The 17058-nt window shown below is 50.2% G+C and overlaps 2 protein-coding genes across 3 annotated transcripts in view; both read right to left on the reverse strand.

Annotated features, from left to right (window-relative positions):
- The window catches only part of tmem51 (transmembrane protein 51), a 41717-nt gene that overhangs the window by 2818 nt on the left and 21841 nt on the right, over positions 1-17058 (reverse strand). The window contains exon 3 of one of the 2 annotated variants that reach the window (XM_033048419.1): positions 13813-14270. The exons of the other annotated variant lie outside the window; for it this stretch is intronic. Coding sequence (XP_032904310.1) covers positions 13847-14270 — 424 coding nt within the window. The 3' untranslated portion in view covers positions 13813-13846. Of the gene's footprint in view, positions 1-13812; positions 14271-17058 lie in introns of those variants that run through there. 2 annotated transcript variants of the gene reach the window in all.
- LOC116990563 (forkhead-associated domain-containing protein 1-like) lies at positions 1958-7528 on the reverse strand. Its single transcript, XM_033048354.1, has 4 exons — positions 7417-7528; positions 5533-5739; positions 3682-3940; positions 1958-1977 (listed from the first exon to the last, which is right to left on the reverse strand). The coding sequence occupies exons 1-4, from the start codon at positions 7525-7527 to the stop codon at positions 1958-1960; spliced, it is 597 nt and encodes a 198-aa protein (XP_032904245.1). The 5' UTR covers position 7528.

Below are 17058 nucleotides of genomic sequence, written 5' to 3' on the forward strand. Positions count from 1 at the left end.
AAATGTTCAATGTGTTGAAAATCCAGCGGCGACCAGAAAAGGTACGACTCTTTGGGCGACTACTCGCCACCGTACATGCTGCCTCACGGGCCAGAGACCCGGGTTCGATCCTGATACGGGTGCTGTCTATACGGAGTTTGCACGTTCTCCCCGTGCCTGCGTGGGTTTTCTCTGGGTGCTTCGGTTTCCTCCCACACTCCCAAGACGTACAGGTTTGTAGGTTAATGGCTTGTGTAAAAGTAAATTGTCCCTAGTGTGTGTAGGATAGTGCTATTGTGCGGGGATCGTTGGTCGGCATGGACTCGGTGGGCCGAAGGGCCTGTGTTCCGCGCTGTAACTCGAAACTAAACTAAAAAAGATGCTGCCTGACCGGACTGAGTTCCTCCAGCTTTTAACTTCTTTCACAACTGCCCATTCATTTGACGGTAAACTCTTTGGAGAACAACACCGACTACCTACTGTTCTTTCAAAGTCTCAATCTCCTGCTTCTTGGTCTCGATCTCGTGCCGAGTGCGATTAAATGCTGCGTGATCTCGTGCCCAACCTGAGTGTGATCCGTCTGGGTCAACCGATGCTTCAAGGAGGCAACTTGTCGCGTAGATCGGTGATGATGCCCTCTTTGTACTTGCACTTTCCCTCAAACACAGACAGGCGGCTACTCGCATCTTGCAGTTTCAGGATTTGCTGTTCCTGTACGATATGCGTGAAGAAGACTGTCATTAAATAGGAATCTATGAAGGTAGGCAAAAAGTGCTGGGGACACTCGGGTGCAGCAGCATCTATGGAGGAAGGAAATAGGCAACGTTTCGGTCGAAACGTTTCGGCCCGAAACCCTGTCGAACTTAACTTGTGAACTAGATAGGCAGGAAAGGCATTCGGTTTCGGCCGAAACCCGGATTGGCGTCCCGAAATCGTTACCTATTTCCTTTGTCCCTTTCGGCTCCTCATGTCTATTTCTTCAGCCTGTTTCCGGCCACAAACTCCCTCTTACCAATGAATTTCCTTTTGGGGTTTCGGCCCGAAATGTTGCCTATTTCCTTCAGGTTTCGGACTTCCCAACAACGGGTAATCTTCCTTTGCCTGTTCGGCCCGAATTTGTGCCTATTTCCTTCTTAGGTTTCGGCCCAAAACGTTGCCATTTCCTTCGCTCCATAGACGCTGCTGCACCCGCTGAGTTCCTCCAGCACTGCAGAAAGACGCTACGACTCTTTGGAGACCTCTCATGACCATAGGAGACCTCTCACGGCCATGCAGCCATATGATCGTGAGAGGTCTCCTATGATTCATGCGAGGTGTCGAAAAAGGCCTAGCGTCTTTCTGGTCGCTGCTGAATTTTCAACGTGGAAAACCTTCGGCGACCTATGACGGGTGCCGGCAGTCGCCGAAAAGGTGCGTAAGTGGGACAGCCCCTTAATGCCCCTGTCCCCTTAGGAAACCTGAACGGAAACCTCTGGAGACTTTGCGCCCCACCCAAGGTTTCCGTGCAGTTCCCGGAGGTTTTTGTCAGTCTCCCTACCTGCTTCCACTACCTGCAACCTCCGGCAACCGGCTGCAACCTCCGGGAACCGCACGGAAACCTTGGGTGGGGCGCAGAGTCTCCAGAGGTTTCCGTTCAGGTTTCCTAAGTGGGACAGGCCCTTTAGGATAACAAGTTAACTAAACTAAACTAGGGATATGGACCACATGTTGGTGGATAGGGTGAGTGTAGAATGGGCTCATGACCAGCAGAGACATGATGGGCTGAAGGGCTGTACTAATCCATGTTCGGACTCGTGACTCAAATTACAGAAAAGAAAATGTTGGCAACACTCTGCAGATGTGGGAGAGAAACAAAGTTCCCGTTCAGGAATGGTAGACAAACCCGCCCGACCTTGTCATGCAGGAGTAGCTCAAGACTCTGTGCGGAGTTTAAGGGGAGTCCATTCCCCATCGAGCGGCCAGGTGGTGGTCCAGGCGCCTAGGACAAGAAGAGTGAAACTATCACCGTCAACATCAACCGTCGACAGGGCCTCCGTGACCCTCCGCACTCGCGCTAAATACCTTTCCCAGCGCCCCGTAGAAAGCAGGAAAATAATACAATCATGTTGTCAGGGCTTCTTGATTAGTGCGGGTGTCAGGGGTTATGGGAGAGGCAGAAGCATGGGGCTAGCAGGGAGAGATAGATCAGCCGTGATTGAATGGCGGAGTAGACTTGATGGGCCGAATGGCCTAATTCTCCTCCTATTCCTTATGACCTTATGACTCGAGGGTGTGAGCTATAGGGAGAGGTTGAGTAGGCTGGGATATTATTCCATGGAGCGGGGAGAAGAAGGTATGACTGGGTGGGACAGGTCCCAGGCTGCTTTCCCAAGGCTGCATGAAGTGATGGGAGTCACTGGTGATGAGTCTGGTCTGTCTGACCCTTGTATCTAGTAGGTGCTGATGCGTTTAGTTTAAGAGATAGAGTATGGAAACAGGCCATTCGGCCACCAAGTCCGTGCCAACCAGCAATCACCCGTACACTGGTAGACACAAAAAGCTGGAGTAACTCAGCGGGACAGGCAGCATCTCTGGAGAGAAGGAATGGGTGACGTTTTGGGCCGAGACCGTTCTTCAGACTCGACCCATCCTCTCCAGAGATGTTTAAGAAGGAACTGCAGATGCTGGAAAATCAGAAAATCAGAAACTCAGCGGGTGAGGAAGTCTGGAGAAGGGTCTCGGCCCAAACGTTGCCTTCCTTCGCTCCAGAGATGCTGCCTCACCCGCGAGTTACTCCAGCATTTTGTGTCTACCTTCGGTTTAAACCAGCATCTGCAGTTCTTTCTTGCACCCGTTCACTGGTTCTATGTTCACCCAGTTCAGCATCCTGGGGACAATTTACAGAAGCCAATTAACCTACAAACCCGCACGTCTTTGGGTGTGGGGGAGGGAAACCGGAGCGCCCGAGGGAAACCCACGCACAAACCCTTGTCAGAAGAAACTCCATACAGAGAGCAGCCACAGTCAGGAGTCGTGAGTCTCTTGGTTGTTGGTCCTCCAAAACATTCCAAATTGGAATTTAAACTGGAGGTGGTGGAGGGAGGGATTAAGCCAGAAAGGGTTTTTGGGAAGAAAGAGCTACTTTAAATTTAGTTGTATCTGGTTGGGTAACTATCGTAGGGTGGAGACTATTCCGTGCTTTAATTGTGCGGGGGTAGAACGAATTGCTGTACACATCTGTCTAGGTAGCTGGGATCACAAATTGGATCAAATGCCCTCGTCTGCTCCTAATTGGTTTGTGTTTGGTGTAGGTCTTGTAATCTATGTCGAGCTGACCATTTAACATTTTGTAAAAACAGGTCAAACGGTGAGCTTCACGTCTGTCTGTCTTGGAGAGGGTTCCACCCCAGAGAATTCACAAGTTTGGTGACACTCGCTTCTCTCTCATAGGTGTTAGTAACAAATCGAGCTGCCTGTCTTTGGACACGTTCGATGGAAGAAGTGTTTTTATTTGTGTATGGGTCCCATGCTGCAACTGCGTGGTGCAAATGTGGTCTAACGAGGGTGAAGTATAGCTTCTCCTTGACAGAAGTTGAACAATGATGAAAGTTGCGCCTCAGGAAGTTTAGGACTCTGGCGCTGTGAGGCAGCAACTCTACCGCTGCGCCACCGTGCCGCACCGCGCCGTGTGATTGCATGTATTCGGTATTGAAGGGTCATTACCTCGTGCGAGGGGGCTACTGCCCGGGTCGGTGCTGTAGGCGGTGACCACCCGCCTGCTGCCGGCGCTGGCCGCACGCTTCCTCAGGGGGGGGTGGGGAACGGTGGCACCCCCTCCGTGCACCAACCCACCCAGCGCGCTGGCTGAGCTCAGCGTGGAGAGCGCTGGAAACGGCGCCGCCGCCAGCGGGGGAGAGCGCGACTCGATGAGCTGGAGGTGACCCGGCCACGCCGATCGCTGGCTCACTGGAGGGCAAAGCACCTGGGGACAGAGACGGAGGCAATGACTGCACTTGGATATATCTTGTAAACTCTCTCCATCTCCCCCCACCCTAGTGGTTCTGCTAGTTTCACTGTTTGTATCTCTTCGTTATCACCACTTCCACAACCAACAATGGACCATTGTGGGCTCCGCTTTATTGGTCATCAGTGCTGGCTCTCATTTGTTCTGAACCTCTAGTTTTCCCTCTCTCCCTGACTCTCAGTCTGAAGAGGGGTCTCGACCCGAAACGTCACCCGAAACAGGCCCTTCGGCCCACCGAGTCCGCGCCGCCCACACGTTAACACTATCCTACACACACAGGCGACTATTTAAACATAACGGCAGGACAATTAACCTATAAACCTGCACGCCTTTGGGGTGTGGGAGGAAACCGAAGATCTCGGAGAAAACCCACGCAAGTCACGTGGAGAACGTACAAACTCCGTAAAGACAGCGCCCGTAGTCGGGATCGAACCTGGGTCTCTGGCTCTGCGAGCGGTGTAAGGCAGCAACTCTACCGCTGCGCCACCGTGCCACCACTGCATTACACTACACTAAATCCAGAACAAGGGGTCACAGTTTAAGGATAAGAGGGAAATCTTTTAGGACCGAGATGAGAAATCATTTTTTACACAGAGAGTGGTGAATCTGTGGAATTCTCTGCCACAGAAGGTAGTTGAGGCCACAGTTCATTGGCTATATTTAAGAGGGAGTTAGATGTGGCCCTTGTGGCTAAAGGGATCAGGGGGTATGGAGAGAAGGCAGGGATGGGATACCGAGTTGGATGATCAGCCATGATCATGTCGAATGGCGGTGCAGGTTCGAAGGGCCGAATGGCCTACTCCTGCACCTATTTTCTATGTTTATGTTTCTAAATGTAACTGAACTAGTTATTTGTATTCTTGCTTCAACATGTCCAATCAATTGTACTCTGCACATGACATTAAAAGCAACGTTGATAAAAGCCACATTTATATCAAACAGTGCAATATCTACAATGCTCTAATAGACTGATTGATCAAAGCTTAAATGTGAGATGTAAATCAGCGAACCAGTCCCTCGTTAGAACTGAGCCGAAGAATAAATCAGGTGATTGAGTCACCATGCATATATACAGTGTAGACACGATGAACTGCAGATGCTGGAATCTTGAGCCCTGCACAAGCTGTGCTTTATCTTCATGCATCACAGCTCGGTTTGGGAACGGCTCCATCCAAGACCAGCAAGAAATTGCAGAGAATTGTGGACGTAGCCCAGACCATCACACAAACCAACCTCCCTTCCATTGACCTCATCGACACCTCACGCTGCCTCGGCAAGGCCAGCAGCATCATTGAGGACCAGTCTCACCCCGGCCACTCCCTCTTCTCTCCTCTGGCAAGAGACACAGAAGTGTGAAAACAAACGCACACCTCCATATTGTCACGTGTAGCGATGTACCTCTTGCCCGATGGGAGAGGGGGGGAAGAGGGAGTGACTAGGGTGAGACTGGTCCTTGATGATGCTGCTGGCCTGGCTGAGGCAGCATGAGGTTATCTAATTCTAACCGAATGGCCTGATTCTACTCCTACACCTTGTGACCTCTCACTCACCGAGGGGACGTTGTCCAGAACTAGCTCGTAGGTATCGCCCCCGAACCCGAAGCGTAGTGCGTCCCCCGGGGCCAGGCGCACAGCCGCGTTCTGGATACGACAGTCGTTGACAAACGTCCCATTGACAGAGTTCAGATCCCGTAGAACAAAGCAGTTCTCCGAATCGCTCAGCTCGATCAGGGCGTGACGATCCTCCATTCCCCCGTTCTGCAACAGAGAGATTTCAGGATAACATTCAAGAGCCCAGCATTCATGGGCTGTCTTTCTGGTCAAAATATTGCCTATCGATTTACACACATTTCATTCGCATTAACCAACCCGATCTCCCGGTGGCTCAGCACTTCAACTCTCCCTCCCATTCCCAATCCGACCTCTCTGTCCTGGGCCTCCTCCGTGGCCTGAGTGAGTCCCACCGCAAATTGCCATAGAGGGAGTACAGAGAATGTTCACCAGACTGATTCCTGGGATGTCAGGACTTTCATATGAAGAAAGACTGGATGGACTCGGCTTGTACTCGCTAGAATTTAGAAGATTGAGGGGGGATCTTATAGAAACTTACAAAATTCTTAAGGGGTTGGACAGGCTAGATGCAGGAAGATTGTTCCCGATGTTGGGGAAGTCCAGAACAAGGGGTCACAGTTTAAGGATAAGGGGGAAATCTTTTAGGACCGAGATGAGGAAAATATTTTTCACACAGAGAGTGGTGAATCTCTGGAATTCTCTGCCACAGAGGGTAGTTGAGGCCAGTTCATTGGCTATATTTAAGAGGTAGTTAGATGTGGCCCTTGTGGCTAAAAGGATCAGGGGGTATGGAGAGAAGGCAGGTACAGGATACTGAGTTGGATGATCAGCCATGATCATATTGAATGGCGGTGCAGGCTTAAAGGGCCGAATGGCCTACTCCTGCACCTAATTTCTATGTTTCTATGGAGGAACAGCACCTCATATTTTGCTTGGGTAGTTTACACCCCAGCGGTATGAACATTGACTTCTCCAATTTCAGGTAGTCCCTGCTTTCTCCCTCCTTCCCCTCCCCAGCTCTCCCACAGCCCACTGTCTCCTCCTCTTCCTTTCTTTTTCCCGTGCCCCCCCCCCCCCCCCTCACATCAGTCTGAAGAAGGGTCTCGGCCCGAAACGTCACCTATTCCTTCGCTCCATAGATGCTGCCTCACCCGCTGAGTTACCCCAGCATTTTGTGTCTGTCTGGCATTATTACGGAGTTGACTGAAAGACACAGCAGGGAAACAGGCCCTTCGGCCCATCGACTCCACGCCGACCTTCGAGCAGCCATTCACACTAGTTCTGTGCTATCCCACTTTCTTAACCACTCCCTACATACCAGGAGAATATACAGAGGGATAATTAACCTACAGAACCGCACGTCTTTGGTATGTGGGGGGAAACCGGAGCACCCGGAGGAAACCCGAATGGTCACAAGGAGAACGTGCAAACTCCACATAGACAGCATCCGAGGTCAGGATCGAACCCGGGTCTCTGGAGCTGTAAGACTGAATTATTTACATCCAGCTGTGGCACTTTCCCCTCCCACAATTAGTGCTGCTCAGTTAGTGTTTGTCCCAAGGGACATCTTTAACAATTTTGAGTATAGAAGTTGGGAGGTTATGTTACAGTTAGTTGTCTAAGACTCCAGTGAGGCTATATTTAGAGTCTTGGTCACCATGTTATAGGAAAGATGTTGTCAAGCTGGAAAGGGTGCAGGTTAGATGTTGCCGGGGCTCGAGGGGCTTTCATGAAAGGAATTGGTGGAGAAAATGCATGGACTCTCTTGGTCAGAGTAGGGGAATCGAGAAGCAAAGGCCGTAGGTTTAAGGTGAGGGCGGGAAAGATTTAAAACTTGGCTTATTAACACAATGTACACCTCACCTTGAAACACAGGTCCGAATCCTCCATCCGTCCGATACACGTTGTCTTGGCTTTCAGTGCGTGGATCCCACTGGATCCCCTTAAAAAACCTTTCATGCTGAGTCCTGACATCCTGAACCAATCTTACGGAAACCGAACAAGAATAGGAGACTCGAGGCGGAGGCTACTCTGTGGTGGAAGAGATGTATTAGACCATTGGTCAGTTGCATGAAAAATGTAACAAAACCTTATCCCACCCTGGTCATTCCTTCTTCTCCCCGCTCCCGTCCAGCAGAAGGTACAGACGCTCGACAGCACGCACCACCAGACTCAGGAACAGCTTCTTCCCCTCTGTTATCAGGCTTCTCAAAGGCCCTTCCATAAGCTAGGGTACTGTCCCATTCACCTCTACCCCATTGTGGACATTGGACTTTGTCTGTGGAACTGATGCGCTACAATGCTGAGAACTATATCCTGCACTCTGTATCTTCCCCTTTGCTCCACCTGTTGGACTGGAGTTTGACTGGAGTTTGACGGTTGCACTCATGTCATCTTAGTTTAGTTTAGCTGAGGGATATAGCACGGAGACAGGCCCTTCGGCCCACTGAGTCTGTGCAGACCAGCGATCCCCGCACAACCCCAACCTGACCTAAAGCCCATCGATAATATGGCCAATACAACACCCAACCCAAGCAGACCCTCATCTCCAACCCTAATGTCCACCCCACCAACACCCACAAGCAACCACAACCAACTACCCCCACACCACACACACTCACCACACCCCACACCAAACCCACAACACACACACCACACAAATCAACCCCCACCCACAACTCACACACACTCACCCCCCCCCACCAACCACAACACTCACCCCCCCCCCACCACACACACCCCCACCCACCCACCCACACACACCCACTCAGACACACTCACCCCCCCCCCCGACCACACTCCTCCCCACCCACCCACACACCCCCACACCCACCCCTGCACCTTCTCCAGGTGAGAGCGGGCAGAGTTACAGGTGCGCTCCCCCCTCCCCGCTCACCGCCCCGTGTGTTGATGTCCAGTCCCGCCGGCTCTATGGTAACTGCGGCTCCACCCCCGGGCGGAGTTACTGGGAGAGAGGGAGGGAGAGAGAAAGGGAAAGGAAGAGGGAGGAGAGGGAGAGAGGGGAGAAGGAAGGGGGGGGGGGGGGGGGGGGTGAGTGTGAGTTATAGGGAGAGGCGAGGGGGGGCGGGTTGGAGAACCCATGGCAGACGGATTGGGGCAGGAGAGGGAAGATAAATAATTCTCAAACATTGCCCACATTGCAAGCGGCTTCAGGAGTCTGTGGTCAGTGTGGGAGTCACATCGTGGAGTGATAGTGTGGAAACAGGCCCTTCGGCCCACCTTGCCCACACTGGCACAACATGTCCCAGCTACACCAGTCCCACCTGCCCACATTTGGTCCATATCCCTCCAAACCTGTGCTATCCATGTACCTGTCTATTTTTTATTAAACGTTGCGATGTACCTGCCTCAACTACCCTCTCCATACACCCACCACCCTTTGTGTGAAAAAGTTACCCCTCAGGTTCCTATAAAATCTTTCCCCCCTCACCTTAAACCTCTGTCCTCTGGTCCTCGATTCCCCTACTCTGGGCAAGAGACTCTGTGCGTCTACCCGATCTAGTCCTCTCATGATTTTGTACACCTCTATAAGACCACCCCTCATCTTCCTGCACTCCAAGGAATAGAGACCTAGACTGCTCAACCTGTGCCTATAGCCCAGGAACTCGAGCCCTGTCAATATCCTCGTAACTCTTCTCTGCATCGATTCCATCTTGACAACATCTTTCCTATAATAAGGTGCCCAGAACTGAACACAAAACTCTAAATGTGGCAACTCTAAATACTGCAACCTGGCCTCCCAACTTCTATACTCGATACTCTGGCAGATGGCCGATGTACCAGAAGAGATTGTGACTGCTCTATCTACCAATGACACCACTTTCAAGGGACTTTAAGAAGGCTGTGGAGTCGGTCAATGGATATTTTTAAGGCCGAGATAGACAGATTCCTGACGAGTCCGGGTGTCAGGGGTTGTGGGGAGAAGCAGGAGAATGGGGTTGAGAGGGAAAGACAGATCATCCATAATTGAATGGTGTAGTCGACTTGATGGGCCGAATGGCCTAATTCTGCTCTTGTAACTGATGTTGATTGAGAATTATTCAGAACTGGCAGGCCTCGGCAGATGTCTGAGTTTCTAGTCAATAGTAAATGACAGAAATTGCTCTATAAGAGAAACACCAACACATTGAACAAGGCGGCACGGTGGCGCAGCGGGTAGAGCTGCTGCCTCACAGCACCGGAGACCTGGGTTCGATCCTGATCTCGGGTGCTGTCTGTGTGAAATTTGTACATTCTCCCTGTGACCGCATGGGCTTGCTCCAGATCCCTCCCACGTCCCAAAGCTGTGCAGGTCTGCAGGTGGCCTCTGTAAAATTGTCCCTAGTGCGTGGGGAGTGGATGCAGAACCAGCATGAACGGGCGATCGATGGTCGGCGTGGACCCGCTGGTTCGAAGGGCCCGTTTCCATACTGCAATGTTCAGTTTCATTCCAGGCCTATCCACACCAAGCTATTTGAATTTCAACACACACACACACACACCCGATTTAGACTTTAATATAATTTTTTATTAATAAATAAAACAAAATTGAACACTTCCTCCCATCGGTAATGATTGTTAAAAAGACCAATTCACTTCCCCCTTGCTCAGTTCAGAGTTTGGTACAGATAAAACATTCCAAATTAACAAACCTCGATACCAACATTTTGCAGTCCCCGTGGACACTGCCCACCAGAACCGAACGCCAATCGGAATTGGAACTTGGCCAGAACTATTGTTGGGTGTTGTAATTTAGGCTCGAAGAGTAATATCATGCTGGCCAAATGGCGAACGATGGAGTATTTCAGACAACGGCTCAGCAAGACTTAGGATTACAGGATGCACATGTAACAATGTTTTACGTCGGAACCACAAGGTGCTGACAAAGCAAACACGGATGATCCTTTTCTCAGCTGTGTCGCATGTAAACTCTAAATGGGAACGTCGGGTATATTTGGAGTGGAGGAGAAGACTCTGGGATGGAGAGAGAGTCCTTCTCTGTGGAATTCTCTGCCACAGAAGGTAGTTGAGGCCACAGTTCGTTGGCTATATTTAAGAGGGCGTTAGATGTGGCCCCTTGTGGCTAAAGGGATCAGGGGATATGGAGAGAAGGCAGGGATGGGATACTGAGTTGGATGATCAGCCATGATCATATCGAATGGCCTACCTCTGCACCTATTTTCTATGTTTCACCAGAAGGCACTAGACTAGAATTCATTTTAAAAGACAACCACATTTGTGAAGGTAGACAAAAGTGCTGGAGAAACTCAGCGGGTGCAGCAGCATCGATGTGGTGCGAAGGAAATAGGCAACGTTTCGGGCCGAAACCCTTCCGGGTTTCGGCCCGAAACGTTGCCTATTTCCTCTAGTGGAGATTGTTCAACTCTTTGCATGGAGTGAAGGAAATAGGCAAACGTTGCCCAATTCCTTCGCTCCACAGATGCTGCCGCACCCGCTGAGTTTCTCCAGCACTTTTGTCTACCTTCGATTCTCCAGCATCTGCAGTTCCTTCTTAAAAACTACAATTGTGATCTCTGCATTATTCTACAGCACCATAGACGTGTGGACCAAGTAGTGGATTAAAATCACCCATTCTAAAAGGGGGGGATTCTTAATTAGTTGGCAGTCAAATCAGAGGGTGGAAGATGAAGGATGAGAGACCCATGGATCAGTGAATCGTAATTAACACATGAAGGAGGAAATCTAGGCCATTGGAACGGAGTAGACAAGTGTGTAGGATCGTGGTGTGTGGGACTTGTGCCAGTGAAATGGTTTACGTAAACACAGCACAGTTCAGAATGACAAACCTGCTCGGTGGAAACTTTGTTCATACGTGTAACAAAGTGAAATGTGAGAGGGCAAGTCAGGAAATGTCATCGGTTGGTGGGTATCGTCTTCATATGCATCAATATTAATGCTGAGCTGGCTTTAAGCTCCAAGCTCAACAATACTCGTAGTGTGTGTGCAAGTGAGTGAGGGTGCGTGCGTGCGCGTGCGAGTGCGGTTGTTTGCGTGCATGTGAGTGAATGTGCGTGGGTGCACGTGAGTGAGTGCATGCGAGTGAGTGTGTGTGGGTGCATGTGTGCACTTGTGTGCAAGTGAGTGAGAGCGGGTATGTGCTTGCGAGCGAGTGAGTGCATGCGAGTGAGTGAGTGAGTGTGGGTGCGAGTGAGTGTGTGTTGGTGCGTGTGTGTGCGGATGCATGCATGTGCGAGTGAGTGTGTGCGTTTGAGTGAGTGAGTGTGCGCGGGTGTGCTCGCGAGTGAGTGTGTGCGTGTGCATGCATGTGCGAGTGAGAGTGGGTGTGTGCATTTGAGTGAGTGTGTGCATGTGTGAGTGCGTGTCCCCGTGTGCGTGCGCTAACTAAATGCACTGCTCTAGTGATGTGGATGGTGCTATGGGGATGGACAAGAAGAGAAACTAAAGCACGTTTTAGTGCTGTTCTAAAATGGCCGTGTAGTGACTTCCATCATCCCGATTCCTCTTCACGTTGAGGAGGGGGGGAAATAGGACAACGGAATAAAATGTGGACGAAGGAACTGCAGATGCTGGTATATGCTGAAGTGCTGGAGTAACTCAGCGGGTCGGGACTGAAGTCTGAAGAAGGGTCCCGAACCAAAACATCACTCAACCATTTTCTCCAGAGATGTTGCCTGGCCCGCTGAGTTACTCCAGCACTTTGCGTGTATCTGTGGAATAAAACATGGCTGGAACATTGGCCCCATGGATGGACAAAGTGTTCCGTGGTCATTTACCGGCCGATTATTCCTTGGAATTAAACCGCCCCTTCAAGAGCCGGATAGCAGAGGTGAGAGGAATGTTCACAACATCGAACCGACGAGAATCCTGGCGTCCGACACAGCCAGATCCGACACTACCCCCCATCTTCTCCAAAGAGTTTGGCAATGTCCCAAGTTCAAGTGATTAGCTGGGCGTCTGAAGATGCTACAAGTTGCATGGAACCAGGGAGCTCAGTCAACATCACAATGTTTTTGCTAAAATATACATGATCTAACATTTCAATTCCCTCTGAAGTACGTAAATATCCACATGGCCGCTGGGCGCCAGAGCTAACTCTAACGTTTAGCAAGATCACAAAGCTACCCAGATATTCAACCACCGCCATGTTCTGCCCACAGTGTTTGGGGAACACAACTGGTGTTGTCATTGGCTACCTGTACTGGATATTAATCATCAGTGAGACCCTACTGTGAATTTTAACGAATAATTTCATCGTCCGATCCTGTGGGCGTGAGAGAGGGAGTGGTGATCTTTCAAGGGAGCATCCAATCTCACAGCGTTTCAGTGACCAGGTTATTCCACTGCAAACATCATCAGGGATCCACACTTTCCAATTTGGCAAATGGACAACCACGGCAAAGAGGCAACAGCAGGTTTCTCTCTAACATCTACGTGGAGCTGTTCATCTCATCTCCCCCCCCCCAAACACAAGGGTCATGGAATGACAAAGCCCAAATCTCTGGACATTGGCGGGCAAAAGGTCGGAGGCTGCCCGGTGAGTGAGACCGAGGACCCAGACCACAAAAGCCCCAACTCTCCTCCTGAGAACAGGAATGTGTTCCTTGGGAAAGCATCCAGTCTGGAATTTCCCATTAATCCAAAGCTTACGGGACAAACATCGTCTAGAATTATATTAGTTATTTCTTAAGACTTCTGAATCCAAGTTGTCCCATCCATCAGTTTTGGGCCAAACTCATTAAAACAGGGGAGGAAATAGTTTGTAAAGGGGAAGAATGTTTAAACAGCGGTCCCCTTCCTCACAAGTTCCTTTGACGGACGAGTCACCCGAACATTAATATCGTGCCGGAGTAACGAGTGTGTATTGGATGAACCCTCGGATCAATCCCGCCCCGAATCCCAGCCTGGAAATTCCGATACCTCAGGCACTGTTGAAGTGGAACCGTTTGGTTTGAATACAGGAACTGGGGGTGTGCGTTCACACACAAGCCAATCACAACCAGAGGAGATCCAGTGACAGAGAGAAACCAACGGAACCAGGAACCTTGGCTGCTCCGTGTGTCTGCAACCTGCCCCATTCAGGAGGTGATGAGATGTAAACGGCAGAGACGGGCCTGGGATGGAATGAGAGTGTGGAGTATTTAATACAGCAGTTTAGCCCATTCATTCTAGAACCTTAGCTCCTGGCTGAATGTATAAATGACAGGGAGAATTGGGTCGATGGACTCGAGACTAAGCAACAGTCAATCTAGGACACACCTCACACGTAAAGTATCTGGACATTGGCGGCAGTCTGGACATTGGCGGCGGCAGCTCAGGACGGCTTTGCGTTTGCAAAGCTCTTCTCCACTCCGTCCTCGTACAGAGGGGGAGGGGTGAGGGGCTCCAGGTTGACCACTGTATTGTTCGTGCTGCTCAGGTTGAGTCTGAACCTCTTGAGGTGGGACTTGTCGGACAGGATCCGACGGATCTTCTTGGAGCTGAACCTGCGTCCCGTGCGAGGGGCGGGCCTGGCGCTCCGTGCCTCCGCGCTGGGGTCCGCGGTGGCGGCTGCCGGGACCTCGTTGGACGATGACGAGGGCAGGCCGACATCCACCAGCGACTCGTAGGAGGGGAGCGAGACAATGTTGGGCTCTCCTCCGCCAGAGGCGTCGGGGTTCTCCGGTGAGAGGACGCCATCTCCTTGCATCACTTCATCGTACGTGGGCACAGCCAGGCGAGTTTCACCGTCCACATCTCTGCCGAGAGAGAGAGAGAGAAATGCCAAGGTTATCTATTGCCCAAACTGCAGGCACGGGGCAACGTGCCCTTGTGCTAAGTTGCTGCTTTAGAGAGCCACACAGCATGGAAACATTCCCCTCAACACTGATTGCCCACGCTTACCAAGATGGCTGCCCTCGCTGGAGTGTAGCACAATGAGTGGGGACCTTACTGAAGCTTACTGAATAGTGAAAGGCCTGGATAGAGTGGATGTGCAGCGCATGCTTCCACCAGTGGGAGAGTCTAGGACTAGAGGTCGTAGCCTCAGAATTAAAGGACATTCCTTTAGGAAGGAGATGAGGAGGAATCTCTTTAGTCAGAGGGTGGTGAATCTGTGGAATTCATTGCCACAGACGGTTGTGGAGGCCAAGTCAGTGGATATCTTTAAGGCAGAGATAGATAGATAGATTCTTGATTAGTACGGGTGTCAGGGGTTATGGGGAGAAGGCAGGAGAATGGGGTTAGGAGGGGGAGATGATCAGCCATGATTGAATGGTGGAGTAGACTTGATGGGCCGAATGGCCTAATTCTGCTCCTATCACTTATGAATGTATGCCCCGTCGATACTAGTCCCACCTTCCCGCATTTGGCCCATATCCCTCAAAATGGCGTGTTGGCCTTCGTTGCGAGAGGATTTGAGTTTAGGAGCAAGGAAGTCCTACTGCAGTTGTACAGGGCCCTGGTGAGATTGCACCTGGAGTTTTGTGTGCAATTTTGGTCTTCGAATTTGAGGAAGGACAGCGTAGGTTCACCAGGTTATTTCCCGGGATGGCGGGATTAACATATGATGAAAGAATGGATCGACTGGGCTTGTATTCACTGGAATTTAGAAGAATGAGAAGAGATCTTAAAGAAACACATAAAATTCTTAAAGGATTGGACAGGCTAGATCCAGGAAAAATGTTTCCGCTGTTGGGGGAGTCCAGAACCAGGGGTCACACAGTTTAAGAATAAAGGGGAGGCCATTTAGGACTGAGATGAGGAAAAAAGTTTTCACACAGAGAGTTGTGAATCTGTGGAATTCTCTGCCACAGAAGGCAGTGGAGGCCAATTCACCGGATGTTTTCAAGAGAGAGTTAGATTAGCTCTTAGGGCTAAAGGAAGCAAGGGGTATGGGGAGAAAGCAGGAACGGGGGTACTGATTTTGGATGATCAGCCATGATTATATTGAATGGCAGTGCTGGCCTCAAAGGGCCGAATGGCCTACTCCTGTACCTATTTTCTATATCTTTCTATATATCGATCGGATAAATACAGTCTCTTGCCCAGAGTCGGCTAATCGAGAACCAGAGGACATAGGTTTAAGGTGAGAAGGGGGCAGGGAAGATTGAAATGGAACCTACGAGGGGCAACTTTTATTTTTACACAAAGGTTGGTGGGTGGATGGAACGATGGTGGGTGTATGGAACAATGGTGGGTGGATGGAACAATGGTGGGTGGATGGAACAATGGTGGGTGGATGGAACAATGGTGGGTGGATGGAACAATGGTGGGTGGATGGAACGAGCTGCCGGAGGAGGTAGTTGAGGCAGGGACTATTGTGACATTTAAGAAAAATATAAACAGGTGCATGGATAGGACAGGTTTAGATGGATATGGGCCACACGCGGGCAGATGGAACTAGTGTAGATAGGGCATCGAGGTCAGCGTGGGGTAAAAGATAGAAAATTGGTGCAGGAGGCCATTCAGCCCTTCGAGCCAGCACCGCCATTCATTGTGATCACCCACAACCACCAACCCGTGCCTGCCTTCTCCCCATATCCCTTGATTCCACTAGCCCCCAGAGCTCTATCTAACTATCTTTTAAATTCATCCAGTGAATTGGCCTCCACTGCCCTCTGTGGCAGAGAATTCCACAAATTCACAACTCTCTGGGTGAAAAAGTTTTTTCTCACCTCAGTCTTAAATGGCCTCCCCTTTATACTAAGACTGTGGCCCCTGGTTCTGGACTCGCCCAACATTGGGAAAATGTCCAGTCCTTTTATAATTTTATATGTTTCTATAAGATATACCCTCATCCTCCTAAACTCCAGTGAATACAAGCCTAGTCTTTTCAATCTTTCCTCATATGACAGTCCCGCCATCCCAGGGATCAATCTCGTGAACCTACGCTGCACTGCCTCAATCACAAGGATGTCCTTCCTCAAATTAGGAGACCAAAACTGGACGCAATACTCCAGATGTGGTCTCACCAGAACCCTTCGGAGTGTTCGAGGAAGCAGGGCTGTGTTCCAGAGGGAAGGAGCTGCATTTGACAACAGCATTCATCACTATGGCAACACTCTGCAATGTTTTACAATGCAATCACACCAGATAATTCACTGACGTAAAAACTACCTTCGATGGTGAAAATATGAAGAAACTAGAAGAAATACTGAGCGAGTCAGGCAGAGCATGTGGACACATGAAGTTAATGTTTCAGTCAATAACCCTTGATTCAATAACCCTCAGAGATAACATGAAACTCTAGAAATAACTAAGACACACAGTCACAACAAACACAGATTAGGGACTGTGGATATTGAAAGTCGTGCTGTTTTGGATTTAAAAACCGGTAAAACATCAGAAGTTCCAATTAATGATAGACCCAGAGTTAGCAGTTGCCTCAAAACTAAGTTACTATTGGTTGGCGAAAGACCAAAATTGGAACCAAATTCTTTAGGGGTGCCACAGTGGCACGTCGGTAGAGTTGCTGCCTTACAGAGACCATCCCGGTTCGATCCTGACTACAGGTGCTGTCTGTACGGAGTTTGCACGTTCTCCCTG

The sequence above is a fragment of the Amblyraja radiata genome, chromosome 31 (genome assembly GCF_010909765.2).
Source record: "Amblyraja radiata isolate CabotCenter1 chromosome 31, sAmbRad1.1.pri, whole genome shotgun sequence".
Lineage (NCBI taxonomy): Eukaryota > Metazoa > Chordata > Chondrichthyes > Rajiformes > Rajidae > Amblyraja > Amblyraja radiata.

Excerpts from the sequence above, each read along its gene's own strand:
- LOC116990563 (XM_033048354.1), bottom strand. The coding sequence starts at position 7,527 with ATGTCAGGACTCAGCATGAAAGGTTTTTTAAGGGGATCCAGTGGGATC. Across the intron at positions 5,740-7,416 it reads ATTCGGACCTGTGTTTCAAG|AACGGGGGAATGGAGGATCG; the intron begins GTGAGGTGTACA and ends TCTCTGTTGCAG. Across the intron at positions 3,941-5,532 it reads TTCTGGACAACGTCCCCTCG|GTGCTTTGCCCTCCAGTGAG; the intron begins GTGAGTGAGAGG and ends CTCTGTCCCCAG.